Here is a 25,422-nt window from a genome sequence, read left to right as displayed (position 1 = left end):
GTTTGAACCGAGATATTTTGGTCTAAATTTAAAAGTTAAATACAGCAAGAACTTTCTTGTCAACCCGATAATAAAAACGACTAGTTTAAAACTATCACTTATCGTAATCTATTCCTGAACTATTATCTCTCTTGTCCTATTTTTCATTTTTAATGGGTTTTTTTTTTCAGATAAAATGATTAAAAAAACCCAAAGGAATAAGAAGAAAAAAAATGAGCAAAATTAAACTCAGATAAAAGATAAAAACAATCTTTTATCTTAGTTTTAAATGCGCAAAATAAGGAAATGCTTAATTATAATAAACTAGACTTGTTTTTAGCCCAATGTGATTCCAATTACAGTTACACGCTTTAATGGCCATGTTATTTTCTGTAGTGGCGAACGCCTCCATGACGACAGCCTTCAGAGAGTCGACTGTGCTGTGGGTGTGCTTGTTGGTTTTGATTTTGAGGAATAATTCAGATGGTTGAAGTCGGATGAGGAGAGAATTTTCAAATAGCAATGTATCTTACCATAATACTTAGTTTGCTACACCTTATCATAACGAACGTCCATATAAAATTTCAGCTAGATGGATCTAGTAGTTTCTGAAAAGAAGTGGAATGAACAGATTAAGAGAAATATAATACAGATTTGTACAGAAACCTTTAGCGATATGATAATAGTTTTGAATAAAATGATAGTTATAACCAACTCCAAAATATATAAAACTAATTAAAATATCAAAATCAATCTCTTCCATATAACTTAGTACAAATAATTCCCTACCTGAGAATTCTTCCTTCAAACTCCTTGGCCTAACATTCACAAGAAATATGAACTGGAACAAATACATTGAGGACATTGCGAAGGCTACTGCAAGGAAGGTGGGTTCCTTCTATCATGCTAGAAAAGTAATCACACCTGGGGGTATCCTGTACCTCTACAAGGCCACTATTCGTCCATGCATGGAATATTGTTGCCACATCTGGGCTGGTGCATCTACCACTAGTCTCTCCCTCTTGGATAGGGTCCAAAAAAGGATCTCCACTCAAATAGGTCCCACTCTGTCAATTAGGCCACCACCACCGAGAGAGTAGGCCAGTGAACATGACAGCATGACGTCATTTCCTGATCAACTTGTAGGTATAGAAAGTTTCCGGTGTTCAACCACGTGGTCACACTAACAGACATAAAAAATATTACTGTGTTACTGAACGTCCATGTATGTTCTTCTAAAGAGAAAGAACAATTCTCCATTTGGATAATTATTATAATTGCACACTGGGATAATTTTAATCTAACAAAGTGAACTCGTTTTTTAACTTTTATTTCCATCAGAGAAAGTCGAATATTTAATTTTATTTATTTATTTTTTTTTACTTCAGAACAAACAATTTTTATATAATATATTTTTAGTCTGTTCTTTTAATAATAAATAAAACTTTTCACTGAGTATTTCCAAATATTTTAAAGTTAGCATTTTTCACAACAGTTTAAAAATTTATTTTTTTTTCACAATCGATGAATTTTTAATATTTTAGCACCGGGCATAATTTATTCCTTTGAAATATATTTAAAACTTCAATTTTTTTTTTATAACATTTTAACTGTAAATAATTTGCATAACTGAAACGGAAGATGAAATAGAAAATTTTTATTCTCTCACGAGATATACGAACAACACAAATTAATTAAAAATTCATTAACTAATCAGTTTTAATTTGTTTTTATACAAACTAAAAATAAAGAGTACATTAAATAAAAATAAAATTTTCTTGTTTTATCGTATAAATAAATGTTGTTTGTACCATACTGAAATCAGAAGCTCTCAGTATTAATGCTGGAGTCCCTCAGGGGTCCATCCTGGGTCCAACTCTCTTCCTGATCTACATCAATGATCTTCCAAACCACATCCTTAGATCATTCATAGACATTTATGCTGACGATACTACCATCTATGGTAGCACTTCGAAGATTGTAAACGACCAAGTTCTCTCTGACTCTCTTTCCTCTAATCTTGAGCACATGGTACAACGGGGGAAAAAGTAGCTGGTTACTTTTAATGCCTCCACAACCAACCTCTATCTTTACATCATCAACGCTCTGTTGTCCAGCTGGCATCAATCGAAATGAATGGCTCTCTGGGGAGGCTTCAAGTTTTGACAAGCTTCTGGGCTTGACCTTTACTCCCGATCTGAAATGGAACACGTATATCAAATCCATTGCCAAAGTTGCTGGAAAAATGGTGGGATCCTTCTACCGCTCCAGTAGATATCTCACTTCTGATGCAATTCTCTACCTATATAAAAGCCAGGTTCGGCCAACGAGGGAGTACTGTTGCCATATCTGGGCAAGAGCTGCTTGAAGCAGCTTATCCTGTCTTGACAGAGTTCAAAATAGACTTTGTAGCTTAGTGGGGGATACCCTTTTCTCTTCCCTCCAACCTCTTTTCCACAGAAGAAACGTAGGGAGCCTGTCCCTGCTTTATTGTTATTTTCATGGCAGGTTCTCATCTGAACATCAATCTATGCCCCCCCCCCCGTCACCAGACTTTCACGAAAAACACTCATCTAGCCAGAACCACTATCAACAATTTCCCACACTCTTTATCTGTGCCTACACCTAAACGTAGATTCCATGAACAGGGCTTCTTTCTTAGAACTGGTGACCTGTGAAACTCTATTCCGTTTGCCTGCTTTCCAACTGACTACAATCTGATTGTCTTCAAGTTCAACATGAACAAGTTCTTATTGAACCGTCCCCCCTAAGTAATCCAAGTTATGAAATTCACACTAATGTTTACTACGCTAAAATCACAATGACTAATGTATACCCATTAACCCTTATCCTTGAGAGATTAGCAGCAGCCGAAAAATGTGCATATGCAAATTAGGAAGTGTGCACAAGAAGAAAAAATAGGAAAAAAAGAAAAATGCAGAATGTGGTTGGGAGAAAAGAAAGTCAATGTGGAAGAAAAGAGACGTGTAAAGTCGAGGACAAGAATGGGCCGGCATGAGGTCGGAGGAAGAAGAAAAATGTACACTCGGCGAGATGGACGATGCCTAGAAACTTTTAAGTGGTGTCGAGACGGAAAAAGAACAGTAATAAATGCTTGTGTTAAAAAAGGAATTGTATGTAACGGCAACGTACTACGTGGTTGGATTGAATCTATTCAGCCAAATTTTTAATGGCCACTTAATAACATTTTTACTGCAAAATTGTTAAACCATTAAAAAATAATCAATAAAGATAAAGAATTTATTTATCCTTTTTATCAAAAGCCGTACTCCCGTTATTAAGAATCTTCTTTTTTGGTGCTTCTACACTATCAGAACGAAATTTCGGAAATCGTAATACTGAATTTTGCATAAAAACAATGATATCTACGTATTCCTCGTATTTTTAAGATGATTATATCAAAAAATTACGAGATTCAATGAGGTAGAAAATTATTTATTAAATAAAATAGAATTTGAAGAAAACGATCATATTATGTAAGACGCTGGAGAGTTCAAAAGGGAGTTAATTTTCCGTTTCGATTTATTTTATAAAAGCAAGATGGCCGCAATTTTTCCCCAGCTAACGTGATTAAAGTTTTTTTTTTTTTTTTTAATAATTCAGTAATGTTCAGGTAATTTCGACTGCATAATTTGGAAGCTAACATTGTTGATAAAAAAAAAAAAAAAATCAGTAGAAACCATTGTTTTCCATCTGAAAACTCCATTTATCGATTGCAAAATTTCGTTTTGATAGTGTAGAAGTAGGTGTATCAGAATTTTTGGGGAGTTTTTGACACCCCTAGCTCAAAACTGCGAAAAAAATATTAAAAAAACTTGTAATTTCTATTTTTAAAGTGGGTTGGTTATTTTCTTTATGGGATATACTTCCAAAATAAACTATTGAAGTTGTTTAAAAAATAATAGAAATATTATTTTTTGTTTTTTTAAAAAACAGTGTTTACAAAGTGCCGGCGCGCCTTCATGCAGCCATTTTTTTTACGTAATAAAATCAATTGAATTTTACGAGTTAAATATTTTTCAATTTTTAAACTTTAAAAATCTATCAAAATTTTTCTATTGGTTCAATTTTTATGATATTTTCAGGATCAATGTGAAATTTTATGCTCTTTGCAATAAACCAAATATGATATTTTAAACAAACGTTTTTTTTTAAATCCCCCCATTTTGAAATGTTTATTAAAATTTAAATAATTCTAATTTAAAACAAAAAATAAGTGTTTTTTGGAAATTTAGCTGTAAAGTTCAAAGTGTAAAACCTTTTTTTTTTAAAAACATGTTGATTTTTTTTTTAAGTGGAAGCTTATTTTCTATTTCATTCAATGTTTTCTTTTTTAGATATTTAAAAAAAATTCACTCGATAAAGAAGTATTAAAATATATTAATCAAAAACTCATGTATTTCATTAAGAGAATAATAATAAAAAAAAATAAATCGGTAGAGTGTTTTTTTTTTATTATTTAATGACAAAAACTTATAAGTGAATGTGTTCATTTTTCATTTAAGGAGGCCCCAAAATACTAATTTTGGTTTATAGCACGAAATAGAAAGATACATTAATTATTGCCCTTAGAAGCCACCGGGAGATAAACACAAAGAACATCAGATATTTGTCTCCCTTTATTTGCACAGTGAAAAAATCTGAGTTTGCGTTGTTTTTTTTGTAATCCTTGTTTAAAATGTATTTTATTTAAAAAGGACATGGAATATAAGTATAAATATGGGTAAATACTTAACAATGAACAATGGAAGTACTCACTGAATAGTATTTTTTATAGGTAAGTGATTTTTTGGAATTTATGTATACTTTTTATAATCGAAGTAAGTAAAATTTCGTTGATTTTTTAAAAATCTTTTTTAAAGAAAACCGATTAAAAAAAACAACTATTGCATAATTTGCTATTAAACCTGTTATTTTTTAACTTTTGATTTTTGCTCCTTTAATTAAAAAAAAATAGGGTTTGAATTACATTTTTCAAGAAGTTATAAGTTTCGAAAGAGAGTAAGTCTAAATATTCCAGTGTTAACCAAGAATTTTTAATGGCGATTTCTGACACTGCTAGTGTAGAAGCGCCTCTTTTTTAATTTCATTTTTTTTGTTTTTTGGTGTTGTTGTTTATTGTTTTGTTTTTGAGGGAGCTGGTTTAAAAGAAATGATGAATATTAATCAGGAAAGTAACTGACACCAGTACCAATATGACCTCCTGTTGGAGGGAAGGGAGCGGCACTTCAGAGATGCAGTAAAGGATTAGGGGCCGAAACTGCTGTGCGAACCTTTTCTAGTCTCGCACAAAAACACACATTCACATTTCAAGCTATGTCATATGCATACGTGCACACAAACATACGCGCCCACGTCCACACACGTACATATATTTACGTTCGCATACATACACTCATATTCACGTATATATACACACATGCTAACGTATACACATGTACTCACACACGCGCACACATAAACGCACACATGGACGACGTCACTTCCGCTTTAAAAGGAAATATACACATGCGCAAAAGACACTCCGGAAACGAGTATAAAAGGAAGAGCAATAAGCGACTCCTTCTTTTAGGCCCAGCTTTCGTGCTGGTCGGTCGGTCTTCGGACCGACCGTGTGCGTCACGCCCACTTATTACTATCTATGTGGAACAAAAGGCCAACAGACAGTACCTACACTCTTTCTCTCTCTATCTACTACTGGTCCCTGAGAACACCACCGCGTAGCTGACTGCTAACATGGCGTACAGCTTAACCTCTATCCTCGTCTTTGTCTACACGCCAAACTATAAACTTTCTTCTTACCAGCTAACAACGAGAGACGCACGCCAAAAAATACACTTTTTTCTCACCAGTTAACAACGAGAGATGCACGCCAAACTTTAGACCTTCCTCTTCACCAGCTAACAACAAGAGACGCACGCGAAATAATACACTTTTCTTCTCACCAGTAAACAACGAGAGACGCACGGCAAAATATAGACTCTTTCTCACCAGCTAACAATGAGAGACGCACAGCAAACTATAAACTTTCTTCTCACCAGTAAACAGCGAGAGACGCACTCAAAACTAACCACGTGTGGTACCCTTTTCTTTCATTTGTTTCTTTCACGAAACAAATTCCTGTTCGTTTAATTCAATTTAACATGTTGTTCGTTTCTTCCTCGAGACAATTCATTTTTCCCTATTTTTCACCGCCTCAACAAATTGGTGACACACGAACGCGCGAGGATCATGAATTTCCTCCTATTCCACAAGTCCACAACAAACTGGCGCCCGACTGATGCGAAAATGAACAAGCATGGCGACCCTACCTTTTTTAAATTAATTGTTTTGAGCGAGACGCGCGTTTTATTTGATAAAGAAAAAAACGAACTTTTTCAACAAGAAAAACAAGTTAACTGCTACTGACAAGGACAACTCCAAACAACAATGACCAAACCCCTCGTCAGACTTGGCAGAAAAATAAACACGGAGCTGTCAACTTCACAGCGAATTTAAAAAAAAAAAAAATTTCGAGCTCGACAAACATTTTCACGGTTTCCTGACATTACCCTGCAACAAACGCGAAGAGCAAAATCACATAGGCCTATGCAATTCCCTCCCGCACAGCAGACGCAGCAACAAAGAAACAAGACATCCCTATCAACACATTGGAAGAAGTTGAATCAACAATACGAGTTGAGATGCACCACACACGCTGATAAACTCACAACTTGGAAGTTTCGTTGACAGCCGGCAACCAGACCCCGTTCAACAAGAACGAATGCGCACCTAACGCCAGTCCAAACGATGCACACATTATCGCAGACTCACATGCGAAGATATCGTCAACAGGGCACACACGACACCGTCAACACGAAACAAAAAATTGTCCTTCCAAACGAACAATTCACTTCTCTGTCCAAGCAACTCGTTGCACATGCCAGCACACAACACAAAAACCGGACTAACAAATGTCAGCCAAAAAAAAAAAAAAAAGAGTAAACACTTTTCCACGCGTAAGTAAATACCTTTTTTTTACGAACACACTCCATTTTTGACATTCCGTTCCTTTTGACGTTTTTTTTTTTTTTACGTTTTTCAAACAACCACACCAACAGCAAAAAAAACAAAAAATAAAACAGGACGAAAAATCAATTGCCAAAAACATTACTCACACACAAAAAAAAAATATATATATATATATATATATATATATATATATATACATAAATATATACACACTGCATATATTTTTTTCCTTTTTCTAGTCTCGCACAAAAACACACATTCACATTTCAAGCTATGTCATATACATACGCGCACACAAACATACGCGCCCACGTCCACATACGTACATATATTTACGTTTGCATACATACACTCACATTCACGTATGTATACACACACACATGCTAACGTATACACATGTACTCACACACATGCACACGAACGCACACATGGACGACGTCACTTCCGCTTTAAAAGGATATATACACATGCGCAAAAGTCACTCCGGAAACGAGTATAAAAGGAAGAGCAATAAGCGACTCTTTCTTTTAGGCCCAGCTTCCGTGCTGGTCGACGGTCTTCGGACCGACTACGTGCGTCACGCCCACTTACTACTATCTATGTGGAACAAAAGGCCAACAGACAGTACCTACACTCTTTCTCTCTCTATCTACTACTGGTCCCTGAGAACACCACCGCGTAGCTGACTGCTAACATGGCGTAAACTTAACCTCTATCCTCGTCTTTGTCTACACGCTGGACTATCATTTCAATTTCCACTACAACACTCACTTCAATTCCCACGTGCGAACAAACGATAGTGACCCGAACTTGAGATGAACACACATTTCCTTTTCTTGCTACAACACCAGTCCTGCAACGAACATTGGTTACACACGCGCGGACATGAACACATGTTATAAAGAAAACATTCTTTCAACAGTAAATAAACGACACGTTTATCTTATCCATCAATTGAGTCTTTGTTTCCTTCAATTCCATTCGTTTCATTATTTTCTTGTGGCGAACTAGGGTATTATATCCTGGTCCGTTACACTGCGAAGTGGTTCCTCCTGATGATCATGGAGTGGATCTGATTACGTAATTGTCAGCTGCTGTGCACTGAAATTACTTAACCTTAAAATGAAAGCGAGAAGTAAGTACATTATAAAAGGAAACAAAAACACAAAAGGCTAACAACTGCCTATTTTCTATCTAAACTTTTCTAGCATCCCCTGAAATATCGTCTCGTACCCCCAGAGGGTGCAAGCACCCCAGGTTGGGAACCCCTGTTCTATGTATTTATTCCAATTCATGTTCCTTCCCACGGGACAGTGTTAGACACTAGAGTCGTTTTTTAATATGGAGAAAAGGTTGGTTGGTTGTTTTGTTTTACGGCATATCAACCCTTTTCAGGTTATTTAATGCCGAATCTGGTGATTTTGAAGAACGATTTTTTAATATAGTATATTTGTTTTTTAAGTCGTATTCTATTTAACCCATAGTTGGGATCCTAACAGGTGCTACCACTCCGGGTCAGAGTGGACCTGGGAGCAATGGCAATTAAAGGGTGGCTCCACACTCCCTAAGGCCTGCAAGCTGGGGCCCTCACCATCGGATATAGTTTAAGGTCATATCCAGGACCATGGAGAAAAGGAACAAAAATAAAAATTGTCTCAGTCGTGAAGGATGTCTCCTCCACTAACAGAGAACAAGAAATTGAAGTGTAGCTGAGCGCCGCTACACCGTAGCGGTGAAAATGTTAGACTAGTGTTTGTGAGCGTTAGATACTCGGGAAGGATCTTTTTCTCTCTTGTGCTTTTTTTTTTATATCCTCTTCCTCCCCTTCCTCAGAGTGGCTTTTTTTTTTTTTTTTTTTTTTTTTTTTTCGTAACAAGGCGTGGCAAAAACCGATACACAAATACAGATAAAAATAAAATCAATATCATCAAATGCATTAATTTAAATAACCCGGTGTCTTCCCCATGAGGAGTGTTTGCAAAATGTCGTCTTTCATATTTTTTTGCTAATAAATCATTATATTCATACAGAAAATAAAACAATTATGATATGTGTCACCTATCCCATCAAAGACTTAATTAAAATCGCGTCCATTGCTGCTACATTGTCATTTCTTCTCTTCCTTCTTAATATCAACGAATTATTAATTACAAGAGCATATAAACTGCTGAGTAAACATTTCAACATTATGTAGACAGAAATTTACATGAGGTTTCAATCAAGTCCACAAAATGAATTATTTATTTTAATTAAATGAATTAAAAAAAAAAAACCTTGCTTCTTCGGAATAAGAATGAAAATCGAAAAATTGAATTTCAATTAAAACCAATGTTATCTACCCAATGATCATGTCACAATTAGTAACATATTGCTGCATTATTACATAAAACATGTACTTTCACAATTTCACGATTCATTGACCTGCCATCATTATTAACAAGACAGACTACTATCGTGGCCTTCGTTTTAAGACGGTCTTGCTACTATACGACCTATTCTGTTTATTATTTAAGTATAACTTTCAATATCCTTCGAAAACTATTTTCATTTAATAATTAATTTTCTACTTTATCGTTTTTCGTAATTTTTTGGATATTTTACTAATTTCGACATGACAATTAAGTAGATACAATTGGTTTTTAACTTAAATTCAATATTTCGATTTTTGAGTTTTGTTCTTATTTCGAAGAAGCGCCCCCAAAATCTAATACTCTTTTGGAAGATTTGCAGTTGCTGGAAGCTTCAAGAGTCGATGTCTGTGAATGAGAGTCTCAGAGTGCAGACAGTAATAAAGAGTGTAGTTTGTATTGCATTCAGGTAGTTTGGGAGTTGTCCTTAAAAGGGGAGTTTGAATCGCATTAATAGTTTGGGAATTAGCTCTGAAAAGGGCTGTTTGAACTACTGCTACTGCTGCTGAGTCCCTCGGTTGCTGGGCTATTTGTGGTTGTTTACAAAAATGTGAGCGATCACACGACACTGCGACAAAGTAATCAAAATTTTTAAAAAATCGTAACTTTAAGAATTATATTATGTTATAAATTTCAAGAGAATTTATCGTAATCGATTTTAATTTCTAAACATGTTTTCAACACTGAAACGCGTGCTTACACTTTTGTTTTAAAAATTAAATGAATAAATGATTAACAATCAAGAGTGGTTTCACTTGAATGGTTTTTAATTACGTAAGCAATGATTTTGCTTTAGAAAATCCATATTATATATTTTTGCTAACGCATTTATTGAATTTAAACATTTTTGTGATATTTTTTTATGTAACAAAAAAATGGCTGTCCTAGTGGATATGATAGGAAGAGTGAAAAAGTTTTCACATTAAAAAAAATTTTTTTTTTAATCGGATCTGTTCAAAACATGGATGAAATTTTCAAATCGAAATAATTGGTTTTCTTCGAAAAGTTCAGTTCTTTGCATCAAACATTTTCAGGGTAAATATATTTTGAAAGGAAAAAGAAACAAATTGAATTAGAATTTAACAACAACATTCAAAATGAATAACACCATCTCTTTTGCTGACTCAAGCAGACTTTTGAGAATCCCCAAAGTAACGATGGATTTAAAAAGATGAATTACAAGATTTTCTTTCAACTGACACTATAACAGATTTTACCCAATTGGCTGCAAAATATTGTCCCTCTGGTTTTGAATAAAAAAAACTGAAGAGTATATTTTAATTTATAGAATACTTTGACATTGAAACACATTTTCCATCTATAAAAGAATGCTGTGTTGATTGAAACTTTCATGCCCAGCTCCTATGCAATGGAAACCCTATATATTACCACTATGGTTTCTATATCGAAATAATGCTAAACTTACAAAATTTAGCATGTTGGAAAATTTTCCAGCATACATTAAAAACGTAACGGAAAAAGATCCAAACTGGATTTTAAACAAGTTACAAAAAGACAACATTATAAATTAACGAGAGCCATCCATCACAATTGATGCATGATGGGGATCAGAGCGTTGATGATGTAAGGATAGGAGTTTGGTTTTGGATGCATTAAAGGTAACCAGCCACAAAAAAGACAACATTATAAATTAAAAGGCTGTCCTCCAGTTTCTGCAAACCTAATATGTTATGCCTTACTAGTGCGTTAAACATTAAGGCAAGCTTATAAATTACTTCTAGAGAAATTTCCATTACCATCCTTTTCTTTATTCGAAAAAATTCCTAGAGGTGGTGTGGGATCAATTACAACAGTAAAATCATTCTTGGAAAAGTTACTCTCTTGAGATTAGTGTTCCATCTAGACCAATGGTTCTCAACTGGGGTCCATGTGGACCCCCATAGTACATGCAACGTTAATATCGGTTCAGTCTTCCTTCAAGATAAACTGTTGATATATGTTCTTTGGTTTTCTTGACATTACTGAAAAATAAAATAAGCTATAAGGGTTCACCAAAATACATTAAAAAGAAAAGAAAGTCATGATTAAAAAAAGGTTGAGAACCATTGATCTAGACAAATGGAAATATTTGTTTGTGCTTATTTGTCTGTCCTTGAATATGCAGATCAATTTATAGTAAAATAGCTGAACCCATGTTCCGACCTTGCCGGGTGGACAGATGGCACAAAGCTAGAACAGATTTCATTGAAAGAAACCCATCCACAAATTAAACTGTGATTTTCTATCACATTATTGTAGACTGAGCTCATTTTGTTTGTTTAGTTTTATGAAGTGATCTATAAGTTAATAATTAAGGTCACAACCGACCAAAAACATTTTAAAATCATGTTAATTAACATAAAAGAATGTGCTTTTATCCCTCTATAATGGAAAGTAAAGAAAAACTTTTTATGAAGAAATATTTTAAGCAATTGTGAAATAATAAAGGAATTGTAAACAAGCACGTTAGTTAACTTTGTAAAAAAAGTTGTTCATGATCTCTACCCAATGAAGGAAAGGGGTGAATGAAGACTATTCACAAAAGCATTTTAATCCATGCTGAAACTATTGATTCTAGTATTTTTGCAATAAAGAAGGAATCCTTATAAACGGAGGTAATTTCGTTTTGTTTTCTCTGAAGCGATTGGTAAAGACCTGGAATGGAAACTCATACAGCCGGGTTGCTAGGCAGTGTAAGAAAAAAAAATACCAAAGAAATAAAAGTTTAAAAGGAAGTTGAGTTAAAGTTTTATCAAAAACATACAGCGCCTGGTGTTTGCAAATGATGATCCATCTGGTACTAACCAGGATCAACGTTGCTTAACTTCAGTGATCTAACAACAATCAGTGTGTCAACGTGATTATGTTGTATATTATTATTATCTCATGCATGGAAGTTTATATGCTGCCTTTTTAGAATAAACCTTAGTTTATAAACTAACCCTAACCCTAACCAACGAATGTTGTTGTATTTTACTTTTATGTTATGTATTTTAATTCCAGCAGGAATTTACCCCTACAAACGATCGTGGAATGACTATCTCAGTCACTGAGGTATGTATTTGAACGTCCGCATACTTTATTTAGTTAACATTTGGCAACATTAGATCTTCTCTGAGAGGGGGAGGTAATGTAACATGTCGAATTAATAGTTATTTAGTTGGACAGAGTTCCAGTTTAATTTCCCAGATACTTAATTAGTTATTTTTAGTTACAATCTGCCATACAGAATTGGAAAGTGTGAGTCATCTGATATCAAGTTGCAAAGTTCTTTTGGGGAACGGCTACTACACAGCAAGACATGATGGAGTATGTAAGTATCTCCACTGGACCATCTGTAAAAAAATTAAACATCCAGTGTAGCAGCAAGTCCTAGGAACATTAACCTAAAAGAACAGTTGGAAATGATTTATATACAATACATTACGACCATGTAATCCCTACAGCCACCTACCTTGAAAATGCTGTTATCAAACCTGACATAGTTATATAGAATAAGTCAGAGAGAGTTGCAACCTTGGTTGAAGTGGGTGTCTCTAATGATGGAGGTCTGAATAGCGTTGAAAGGGAGAAACAATCCAAATATCAAGGTGTCATGTATGATATGTGGGGTTTGTATTACTGTACACATAGATTCGAAAAAGTTGTCAAAAAAACAAATATATAACAAATAAATGTTATCAAAGGCAAGATAAGTTACTTTTTTACCAAACTGGATATATTTTTTGTGTTTTTATTCAATGTAACATATTTATTCAGCTCGAAAAACATACAGTGTTTACCGATGTATTCGAAAATTCAAGATGGCGTCTCACACCCTCTTTAACACCGTAAGTATGGAAAAAGGTGTTATAAATAAAAAAAACTATACAAAATACTATTAAAAACCCGCCGAATATATGTCAACCTATGTCACGGTAACATATATTGAGCGAGTTTTTAACAGTATTTTATCTGGTTTTTTATTTATAACATCTTTTCCCACACTTACGGTGTTAAAGAGAGAATAAGACGCCATCTTGAATGTTCCAATACATCAGTAAACACTGTATGGTTTTCGAGCTGAATAAACATGTTACATTGAATAAAAACACGAAAAATATATCCAGTTTGGTAGAAAAGTAACTTATCTTGCCTTTGATAACATTTATTTGTTATATATTTGTTTTTTGACAACTTTTTCGAATCTATGTGTACAGTAATACAAACCCGATATGTGTTGTGGTGGCACCCACTCATTTACATATGTTGATAATATTACACATAAATAACAAGACTCGGTTAGTCTGAGTGTGTGTTAACCAGAAGCCACCGAAGGCCGAGCCGAGAGCAGATATGTTCTCCAGCCAAGACTCTCTTACTTGACAACCATTATGTAAATATACTAATACACTTCTTATTGATCTACCTTTGTTTGTTGAGTCTTCATTTGTATTGCCTTATACGTTATTTGGTTCAACCTGCAAACATAACAGTTGGCGACGAAGATGAACGTCAACATAACAATATGAGAAGAAACTGGAATCTTAAGGAAATTTCAATCATACCAGTTATTATATGTACTACAAGGCTTATGAAGAAAAACCTGAAGTCCTACCTAACCAATATTCCTGGTGAACCAAGTGCAAAAGAGATCCAGACAATTGCACTTAAGGGAACAGCGAGGATACTAAAAAGAGCTTTCGGTTGTTTTCAGTAAAAAGCAGGGCAATGTTGGCAGCTGGTTTGACTGCTCCATACGCAGCGTTATAATCTTCAAAGAAAGAAAATGAAAAGAAAAAAAGTAAATCTATAGCATGGTCGTTGGCTTTGGTTTGAGCCATTTTTTGATTGATGATAGCGTCCTTCGGTATTGTCAAGAACCACGTCGACAATTATTATAAATTATCGATAAAAGTTACGTTATGGCGAAGGAAGAAAATACGGACATGTATGCATAGTAAAAATGGAAATAAATGAAATATTGAGAGAGTAGAATAGTCACCAGCTAGCATTTTTATTTTTACTTGGGATTCAACACTTATCAAAGCCTGGAGGCCACTCAAGGATAAGGGTTAATAAATGTAAGGTGGTAGTGTAGTAATTGTTCATGGTATAAATTGGATAAAATTTGATTATTTATCGGAACGGCTCAAGAAGAACTTGTTTACATTGGATTTGAAGGCTACCATGTTGTATTGAACTAGGAAGCAGGCCAGTGTTCTACAGGCAGGAAGTTCTAGGAAAGAAGCTTTATTCATGGAATTTGCATATAGATTTAGGCACAGATAGAAAGTGGGGGAAATCGTATATAAGGGTTGTAGCTAATCAAGTATTTTTTGTGAAAGTTTGGCAAGAGGTGACCATACATTGGAGTTCAGTCGAGCACTTGACATGTAAATAACGATAAAGCAGATAGAGACAGGCTTGCAACGTCTCGTCTGTGGAAAAGAGGTTGTAGAGAAGAGAAAAGGGCATCATTTACTAGGTTTACTATAATTTTTATAATTATTTAATAACAATTTTATTTTTAAATTTTAATAATTTGAGCTGGATATTCTTTGTCTATAAAGCTATCTATTTGACTGAAACTGCGTTCATTAAGAGACCAAATCATTGGCTGGAAATTTGAAATATACAAGCAAAATAAAATTTCTTTCAGATAATAAGACGTCATTTGACAGCAATAAAGAATGCTGTTACTGGCATATCTATGAGGTTTCTGCAGTAGAACACTGAAAAGCATAAATAGACTTTAATACGAACATTTAGCATCGAAATGTTAAATTTTTGTTGTAAAATTATTATTATTATTATTATTATTATTATTATTATTATTATTAAACTGGCAGATTGTAGACTTTTCAGTACCCTGGGACAGGAATGTGAGAGAGAAAGACAACGAGAAGTGGAGCAATTATACTCCATTGACCTTGGAGATAAGGCGTATACACGGGGTTAAAACACAAATAATACCGGTCATAGTTGGTACACTAGGAATAGTATCAAGTCGTCTGAAAGGACAACTGAAAAACTACAAATCCCCGATGTTTTAGGTGGCCTTCAGACCTCTGCTATTGTAGGTACCACCAACATCCTTAGAAAAACCCTTGATCTTTGAAGCTCCTGGTTTGGAGCCGGGATTGAGGGAATGAATCCCATCCCTTTCCAGGGAGACGTTGATAAACGAAATCAGAATTATTATTATTATTACCTTTTTTACTTTTTTTCATCTCAAGTAAGGCATGTTGTCACTTGAAATGTAAGAAGTCACTATTTGGGATCATGTCTATCAGGAGGGTATGGGAAGTTGAGCGGTGAGATGTCTGTTCACATTATATTTAAACTTCTACAGTTTAGTACAGTAAGAGTGGCAGAAAACAGAGAGGGAATTTTCAGATATGGCAACAATATTCCATGCGTAGCCAAATGGCGACTTTGCTCTCAGGTGTGATTAATTTTCTAACTTGTTGGAGGGAGCCTACCTTCTTTGTGGTAGCCTTGGCAATGTCCATAATACATTTGTTTCCAGTCGATATAGACATTTCTATTCAACACTATTTGAAATAGGAAATAAAATAAATACATGAATAAATGCATTAAGATATTTTCTCAATGTTCACAAACAAATTCATTCGAATTTGTTTCACCACCTAATCTTTATATAAAAGCATGTTTGAAATTTGCTACTTGCCAAAAATAATAACTGTGTATGTGGATTTGTGGCGTTCAAAAACCAAGAAAAAATGCTGGGCTCAAAAGAGACTTGAATAAAAAAAAACAGGCATGATAGATTAAAAAAAAAATCAATTAACTCCCAATGCAATCCTCTAGCTATACAAGAGCAAATATGTCCTAAGACGGAGTACTGTTGCCCCACATCTGGGGAGGAGCTTCTAAGAATACCTTTTCCTGCTTTGGTAGAGTTAAATCAGCTTTGAAATCTAGTGGGCAAGGACCTTTTTGCCTCTCTACTTCTTCTTTCTCATGGATGAGACATTGCGAGTATGCTACTGCTCTATTGTTATTTTCATGGCAAGTGCTTAGCTGAGCTTCAATCTATGATCCCCCCTTGCAAAACATTCACAATAAACACGTGTCTAGCTAAAAGCACTGTCAACACTTTCTGCTACTCTCTCTCTCTCTCTTTGTCTAAAACTAAATGTAAATTCCATGAGCAAAGTTTATTTCCTAGAACTGACTACCCGTGGGACTCTATACCACGGGTTGCTTTCCAGCTGACTACAACATGGTTGTTTGTAAGTTTAATGTAAACAAGTCCTTGCTGAGTTGTCCTCTTAAATAGTTGATGCATGTTAAGATAGTGTCGACACATTGATTTTTTAAAAATATGTCCTTTTAATTGTAACAATCAGAGGTAAATATTTTGGTGCTTCTGATTGGTTGAAAGAACCCGTTTACTGAGATCTTATCCAACAAAGTATCAATATTTTATACAATACGTCGAGAAATTGGTAATGTCGTTAAATAGGGTTTGCAGGTGATATGAGAAAAGCAAGGCAAATGTTTCTTATCTTTAAACATTATTGCAGGAGTAATTGAGAAGTCATTTCGTATTTTTTAAAATTTTTTATTTACACGGTGGTCACCACTTATCAAGGCCCAGAAGCCACTCAGGGATAAGGGGGCGGTTCATTAGGAATTTGTTAATGTTGGACTTGAAGACATCCAAGTTGTAGTCAGGTGGGAAGCAGGCAGACGGAACAGAGTTTCACAGGCGTGCAGTTCTAAGAAAGAAGCTTTGTTCATGGAATCCACGTTTTGATTTAGGCACAGATAAAGAGTGGGGGAAATTTTTCACAGTGGATTCAGCTAGACGAGTGTTTTTCGTGAAAGATTGGCGAGGGGGAGACCAGAGATTGGAGTTCAGACGAGCACCTGCCATGGAAATAACGATAAAACAAGGATAGTTAATTTATTTTACCCATCGAAACTCGAGAAATGCACGATTAAATATGTGTAAACATTCAATAAGCAACAAATCAATATGGCTGTCAGTTCGCATTTCATGTTTAAGGTTTGCGCAAAATTTCAAAAAATTCCAAGGCATAGTTATTGAGAAAAGTGCGGACAGACGAATGGATGAACAGACAAACGGACGAATAGACAAGTGAATTTGCAGGTCCACCCTCCTTTTGTCGGGGGAACCAATAATATTGAATATCAGCACAAGCCCTATATTATTAAGTTTAAATAATATTATAGATTTAAAACAAATAAATTAATTTCCAGTTTCTGCAGAATTTGCTCATTTTTTCAATTTTGAAAATCAAACACATATCTAATGATGGGTGATTTCTTGAAATATTACAATACGGATCCTTTATCTAACCATGCTGATGCAAGTTACAACACAATATATATATATATATATATATATATATATATATATGATTCTCTAAGTTCCAAATATCAAGTTGTCTCAGTTGGTCATTTATTACTTTTCAAAAGGTATCCTTTACAATATTGTTTTGTATTGTAAGTAATAAATCTGCAAAATTATTTTATTGCTGCATATTTATTCGAACTAACAAGTTTTCAAAATTATGTCTTTGCTGCATATTTAGTCACGTACTCATCAGATGTTTAAATCTAAAAAAAAAAAACCTTATAAAAACATCATTTTGGACAACTTATATGGTTCATGTAACCGACACACTCTGCTCTTCCTAGAATTGGAATTGGATTCGGTAATCATATCAAAATCGAGAATTTAGAACAGAATCGGTAATTGTATCGGAATTGTCAAAATATTGGAATCGTCCTATCACTAATACACACACACATACACACACACACACACACACACACACACACACACACATGCACATGCGTGTGTACGCATAGCCTATTCCACCATTATGTCTTAATTTGTTTCAGTTTGTGTCTATCCATTACACCTCTGCATTGTATTGTCTTCTATAAATTTAAAGTTCTTTTATATACACATTAAACAATGCTTTAAGCAAACAACGTTAACCTCTTAATCTAAATACAGCTTTTCAGTGGCCGTCGCTGATAAACAATGATAGAGGTAACAGCTGACAAAGAAGATGACAGATCGTCTAGACCTGACCTGACACTGTTTTTAACATCTCAAAAACCAAAACATGAGCGACAGCACTAGTATTCTTGGTGAACCAAGTGCAAAAGAGATCCAGACAATTGCACTGAAGGGAACAACGAGGATACTAAAAAGAGCTCTCAGTTGGTTTCAATAAAAAGCAACGCAATGTTGGTAGTTGGTTTGGCTGCCCCATACCCAACGTTACAATCTTCAAAAGAAGACAATTAAATTAAATTTAAAAAAAATCATTTGCTTAATACTTTTTGTTTAAAAAATCAGGCTCGGCATAGGGTCAGCATTAACCTTCAACGACTACTAGCATTCTCCAGCAACGATGCTGCAACCAATCCTCCTGTGGCACAATGATAAAAAGCTCTTTTTGGAGGAGCTAGAACTTTGCACATTTAAAAGCCTTATACCTGACCTTCCTTGTCCTTTTGAGAAGATAATTAATTTTTTTTAAATGTGTTATGGAAAACATGGCGAATACAGCAATTCTTCGCTTGAGTCAAGTTGACAGTTGTTGACAAAAAGTGAAGGCAGCCACGTTAAAAAAGATCAGCTCAATGTTGACTGACATTGGCTTCCGAAAGGTTAAAATTCATAATAATCTGTCAAAATTTAATGATAATATACGTATTCATGCTCCCTCTATCTGTCTCTCTTTTTTTCTCTCTGTCATTTTTTGTCACCACAAGAGAAAATAGTTTATTCAGTTGGAAGTTTGATGTTGTTCATGGCAGTTGTAAAAAAGTTGGGATCCAATGGTAGTCAGTGACGATCATACGAGTTGTAATTGGGCTCCCGAAAGCAACAGGCTGCGTTCTTCAACTTTCAAGTTTTTAAAATGCTTCTTCAGTATTAAAATAATTTTCTATTTTTATAAAAATCTGTGTTGTTCTCTTATTTTATGCAATGTACAATTGCATCATCAAAGGTCCCAGCCCAGATAATTAATTCTCAGAAGAGAATTAATGATAATGAAAACCATGCCACTAATGATGTTGATAAATTGAAAGGAGGACTCGTCAAGCCGACGTAACAGATGTTATATCACCCCCATTAATCTGAACGAGATGTGTTTATTATTGATCATTATTATGGGGAGTTGGTACAGTTATAGTCAGCTAACATACTTCCTAACTTCTGGCGTGGCTGTTGTCAAAAGCGATGACAAGGCAAATCAGTTCTTTCACTTTTATTGTTCTTCAATATATAAGAAAAGAACATTTTTGAAAAATATACAATAAAAATTAACAAAACTTTTGCTTTGATAAGATTTGATTCGTTGGCCTGAGTGACAATATGCACAGAAAGGAAGAGAAAGTGCTAGTTTTTGTCACACGGGATAAGATATTCAAGGGTTAAACATCCGGTTTTGTTGTAAACAGAGTCGGCATAACATGATAATTGCTTGTACCAATTAAAAATGTTGTGAGGATAAGTAAAAAAAAAAAACGGATGTGCAGATGCGTTGAAAATGTATCCGCAAATGTGATGAAAGTGAATAATACAAGTGTTTCGCTACTTGATAAAATCAACGGTGCAAATTAGTATTTATTGTGCTAGAAGTCACTAGTGCAAGTGACTTCTACACTTGTGGAAATGTTGAATACAAGTGGATCTGCACTATTGATGCTGCTAGTCTATAACGTCTTGGGGTAATGGTTGGCATTACTTCTCTGTTGTGCCAAAGAAGATACCTGGATGAAACATGGTTGAGTCTGCAAGCTGAAAGCAATGACTGGATACTGATTGAACAAAACCTTTTTGTCTTAAAAAATATTTTTTTATTTTTACTACATCATTTTATCAGCCCACTTGCTTGTTGTTTGCTGCAAAACTGAATAATTTACCTCACTAAAGAAAGAAAGAAACAAACAAACAAAGGCTTTTATTGATAACCCCCCTCCCCCGTCATCATCTTTCTCCTATCAGACACAATCGAGAGAAAAATGCTTATGGGTCAACCACATGGGTTCACCTGTTTTCTTTGTCTTAATGAAAAACTACCAATTATCATGTTCTTGAATAACCATAAATTACTGAATCATAGGGATGAAATAGATATTAATTATAAGCATGTTCGGTCTGTCTATATGAAATATTGAAAGGAATTGTTTTTACTTTTGTTCTCCACAAACAAGACATATTGTCACTTGGGCATAAATGAAGCTGTGTAATAAAACTGCATAAAAATATTGACACCCAAAAACGATATTCTGTGTTGTTATTCGGCAAAAGAATGATCACTACTACTACTAATTCTACTACTACTACTAGGAAAGAGAAAGTGCATGTGTGTGTAAGTGTGTGCAAGAGTCTAATATATATGGTTTAAAACTAACGTATGACTGTGATGTAACGTCGTCCACATCGCCAACCCCAATGCTGTTTCCATGGTCTTCTCCTTCATCTTCTCTTCTGACCGTGTTGTCATCTTTCATATATGCAGCTGTTGAGGAAGAGGGCATGAGTTCACAAGTATAAAAAAAAATAAATTAAACAACTCTAAAAAAAAAAAAAACACAAACTTCGGCAAATATCAGTTGCATTCCCTGAGGTGTGTGTGTGTGTGTGTGTGTGTGTGTGTGCGTGTGCGTGCGTGTGCGTGTGTGTGTGTGTGCACGTGCCTGTCTATGTCTGTGTGTGCCTGTGTGATACTCTCTGAGTGCTAATGTCTCCATCTACATTTTCTGCTCAGGCTGTGTTAGTCAGTTGTCATTAGCTCATCTCGATCTACTCCAAGCCATATTCTGCCTTCGACTGTGTCCAACTTGCAACTCTCCTCAACTCAAACTGTTGTCAACCATTGCAAACCTAAGACTATCCACAAACAATTCCTCACTGTCATAAACTGTAGCCAAACTCATTGACACTCCAAAAACTGCACATATATATATCCTGTTCTTTTGTTCCCGTTCACTGTCACACCTAGATCAACAATTCTCTTCAGCTCCCTTTTGCGTTCCTTTGTAAGCAACTTTCATATACCTTTGTTCTGCTGACAAACCTATTTCCTCTTTTTCTTTTAAATCTTTTTTCCTCTTTTTCTCCCGACACTTGGCGGAGTGCAGAGTGGAACGTCGATAGTATCACAGCACATTGTCTATGATATCTCGTTTTAAAAATTGATAAATAAACTTACCTTTATAACAAGAAAAAGGATCACTTTGCGTGTCACTTGTCTTGAACATAATGTTTTGTTGTTTTTTTTTTTTAATCCTAAATATCCGTAAAGGAACTCTGGGTTTGAAAAATCAACAATAATATTGTAAAAAATTGAAATTCGTTTTATTTTTCTATTAAATCAAGTTATGTAAGTTGCAATAGTGTCCATCAACAATAAAAAAAAAAAGAAAAAAAAAGTACATATAACAACAAGCGTAAACCTTCCAAAATATTTTATTTTAAGATTTGCTGTTAGAGGACAAATCAGTTTGCAATGAAAGTTTAATTAATTTTATATTTTCCCTCTCGTTTAAATTTCGATGTTTCTTAAGTCGACGGATCGATTTTTTAAATAAGTGGTTTTAAGAAAAGAAAACAGTACTTACTTAATTAATGTAAGTTGCAATAGTGTCCACCAGTCCACCACTTAATTTTAAAAAGTGGAAGCAATTAAAAAAAAAAAAAAAAAAAGAAGAAGAAGAAAAAGGAAAGTACATATAACAGCAAACGTAAACCTTCCAAAAGATTTTATTTTAAGACTTTCTGTTCATGTTCAATGTTTAGGGGACAGATTAGTTTGCCATGAAAGTGTAATTAATTTGAGATTATCCCCCCTCCCCCCTGGTTGAGATTATCGATGCTTCTTAAGACAGAGTTAACAGATCGATTTTTGTTTTAAATAAGTGGTTTTAAGCAAAAAGAAAAGTACTTACTTAATTATCGTGTCGAAAATAGTAATATATACAAAAATGACAAAAATTCATTGAGTAGAACAACTGCTATTATATTTTTTGTAAAAAAAAAAAAAAAAAAATGTCTATCCCTATCGGTTAAAACAGTACGTCAGCCAATAAAGTGGTAAAAAGAGATAAGCATGTCTTCTGTATTCGCAATCTTCAAGGTGTTCATATCAAGGTGTTCATTTCCTCCAATTTTCCGTAAGCATTACTTTTAACTATAAATAATTTTCTACTCGATAAATTTTCGTAAATTTTGGATATATTCTATTTTCGACATTACGATTAAGTAAGCACTGTTGTTTTTTGCTTAAAACAAAATACTTAAAAAAAAAAAAAAAAGCACCAAAAATTCTATAAAAATATGAATATTTTGTCCCAAAACTGACAAACATCAAGTATGGGTAGTAAAAATGGGCACTTCTGCAGTATACGAACGGCGGCCATCTTTTTTGGTGCGTTACTCTAAACTGTCGCCAGGTGGCGCTTCTCGGTCAAAGAACAGGGGACGATAACTCATACTTTTTGGAAAATTCTTCGGAAGCTTTATCTGTGAGATTTCTCTTGTCTTCGGCAGAATGGAAGAGAACCAAACAGAAATTACAACTCACCTTAAAACTTCAACGTAAATTTTATTAAAGTAAAAAAGGTCCATGTTGCAAAGGATGCGTCATCTTCAGCTATATGCCACTATGGGCTGGTAACATTCCCGAAGGGAATAATAGTTCATCTTCGATAAAGGTTGGGTAGAATTCCTGCTGACGAAGTAGTGTGCAGGTTGGATATGTTGAGGTGACTTCCAAGTCGGATGCTGCTAGCTGGGCATACACGAGGAGTCCTTCGCTGTTAGTCCAATGGCGGACAAGTGACGGGTCAAAGAGCAGACCTTAATTTCGTCTTGGCAGACATTAAATTGTAGCAGAAGCGTGCAAATATAAATTCGCCCTACTTAAGGGCATTGGTAATTACAATGATAAAGTTCCGTTCCACGTCTAGTCATTAAAACGTCTCGAAGCAACAAAGTAATTTCGCTGCCTTGATTCGAGTGAGAAATCCAGTCTTTCCAACTCTGCGTCTTCTTGAATTCTGATCTGAAAAGATAATTTGGCGCCGAGAACATTCTCGGTAGTTAGTTATAACATGCAATTTGATTAGTTAAAATAATTTCGTGGACAGAGAAACCGTCCAATAAAAGGCTTGCTTATTTCTGCAGAATTTCTTACATATCTTAGAATGAGTGTAAATTCCCTAAATACGCGCGATATTGCATTGATGACGTCGGACACCCGGGAAACAATAGACTTTTTCGCAGGCTAATAGATTGTCGTTGGCCACGGAGCAGTGTTAATGTGGACTATGGTATTGCAAACCAGTAATAGTAGTAGTGATGGATTCTGCTGGAGATGCTGCTTTAATTCAAAAAATGTTTAATTTAAAATATTAATTTCTTCAAAATTAAAAAAAGAAAGAAAAAAAAAAAGACAATTTTGCTTCATAAAAATCCAATGTTGTTTCAATTACAAAATTGTTTTATTAAAATCATATTTTCTTACGCAAACTTTTCAATAAATGTTTTTACAATTATATATTGATACATTTTTATGCAATAAATATTTTGGTTTTAAAATATTTTTGTGTTCGGAAAAAATATTCTTTGTTACTTATTTGCCGTGTTATTTGACCAAGAAGATGGCCGCCGTCCGTATACTACAGAAGTACTGAAAAATTAGTTCCCAATCAAAATATAAAAAAGGTAGTTGAACAAAAAACAAAAATTCATCTGTAAAGTTGTGAATAAGAAATTAAAATTCAATAAAACGTTTAGAATGGAGTTAATACATTGTATACTCCGCTTTTTGTAAATTTCTAAATGTTTAAACAAATCACGTGACATTATATACTCTTTTTTCATCAGACTCAAAACAATTTTACAATAAATTTTTCATTTTTTTTTAATCTGAGACGTGCAATGACTGCAACCATATTTCGCTTAGACTCTGCAGACGCATTTGCAGACTAAGATCGTGCAAATTCACTTGCATTTACTTTCAACCTGACAACGAACAATTGTGCAAACCCGATCGTTCTCAACCAACCATGTCGGACATTTCTTACACGCTTCCTCGCCTACAGGAAGCTTCAACATATTTTGACTCATCTTCCGGACACTACATAAAACGTACATATATTACTGAATTGATTATCCAATCAATTTTCTAGGGAGGGGCCATATCATAGCCCCGACACGCGTGCGTCAAATAGTAAAACTCAGTTGCGCGTGCGTGGATGTATAAACATCGTTTCAGCTGCGCGTACATTTCCCTTTGCCCACCCACGTAAATTCGGTGGGTCTTAAACGGAACTTCAGTTGTTCGTGCAGACGTCACTTAAAGCATCTTACGTCATAAGAATGTTATTCTTTTCATCCAATCGGATTACAAGGAAAACCATTTAAAAAAAAATGTTTTTTCTGAAGGCCTCCCTGGAGCTGGTCGGACAAGTATAAAAAGGGCACTTTTCGCCCAAACGAGGAGTCAACCTTTGAGCACCATGTCGTAAACATCAACATCGACCCATCCGCATTTGGACATTAAACACGAGCGTGCCCGACAATTAATTCCTCCACGTGGATACGGACTTGCAACTCTAATGGACTTTTTATTACCCTTTTCTATCTCTCTGCTAAGTAAGCGGTGGAGTCGGTGGACTTTTTTTTATATTGTTTAATTCTTTGGTTATTTCTAACCAAGAACTTTCATTTTCTACATCTTTTCATTCAATCACCTCAGTTGCAGGAAGAGACTTTCAATTAAGAAGAAACTTATCTTCTCTTTTCATTCATTTACAATCTTTTAAAAAAATAAATTTTGTATTTAATTTATTCATTCGTCTCAGTCATCTTTGCTTCATTGTTTCAACTCCATTTTTACACTCGATTCTTATCGCTATTATTATTTTTGAGTTTGTGGGATTAACATTGACACCCGTTAGCCCCACAACAAATTAATTTATAAAAAATCTTTTAACA

General features: G+C 34.6%; 1 protein-coding gene across 2 annotated transcripts in view; it reads right to left on the bottom strand.

Moving 5' to 3' along the window:
• The window catches only part of LOC145287889 (putative 2'-deoxynucleoside 5'-phosphate N-hydrolase 1), a 110,744-nt gene that overhangs the window by 29,865 nt on the left and 55,457 nt on the right, over window positions 1–25,422 (bottom strand). The window contains exon 1 of one of the 2 annotated variants that reach the window (XM_080135807.1): window positions 21,635–21,698. The exons of the other annotated variant lie outside the window; for it this stretch is intronic. Coding sequence (XP_079991933.1) covers window positions 21,635–21,683 — 49 coding nt within the window. The 5' untranslated portion in view covers window positions 21,684–21,698. Of the gene's footprint in view, window positions 1–21,634; window positions 21,699–25,422 lie in introns of those variants that run through there. 2 annotated transcript variants of the gene reach the window in all.

Source organism: Euprymna scolopes, chromosome 11, assembly GCF_053919585.1.
Source record: "Euprymna scolopes isolate OS-2025 chromosome 11, ASM5391958v1, whole genome shotgun sequence".
Lineage (NCBI taxonomy): Eukaryota > Metazoa > Mollusca > Cephalopoda > Sepiida > Sepiolidae > Euprymna > Euprymna scolopes.
Note: the sequence above shows the minus strand (reverse complement) of the source record. Positions and strands in the feature narration are given on the sequence as shown.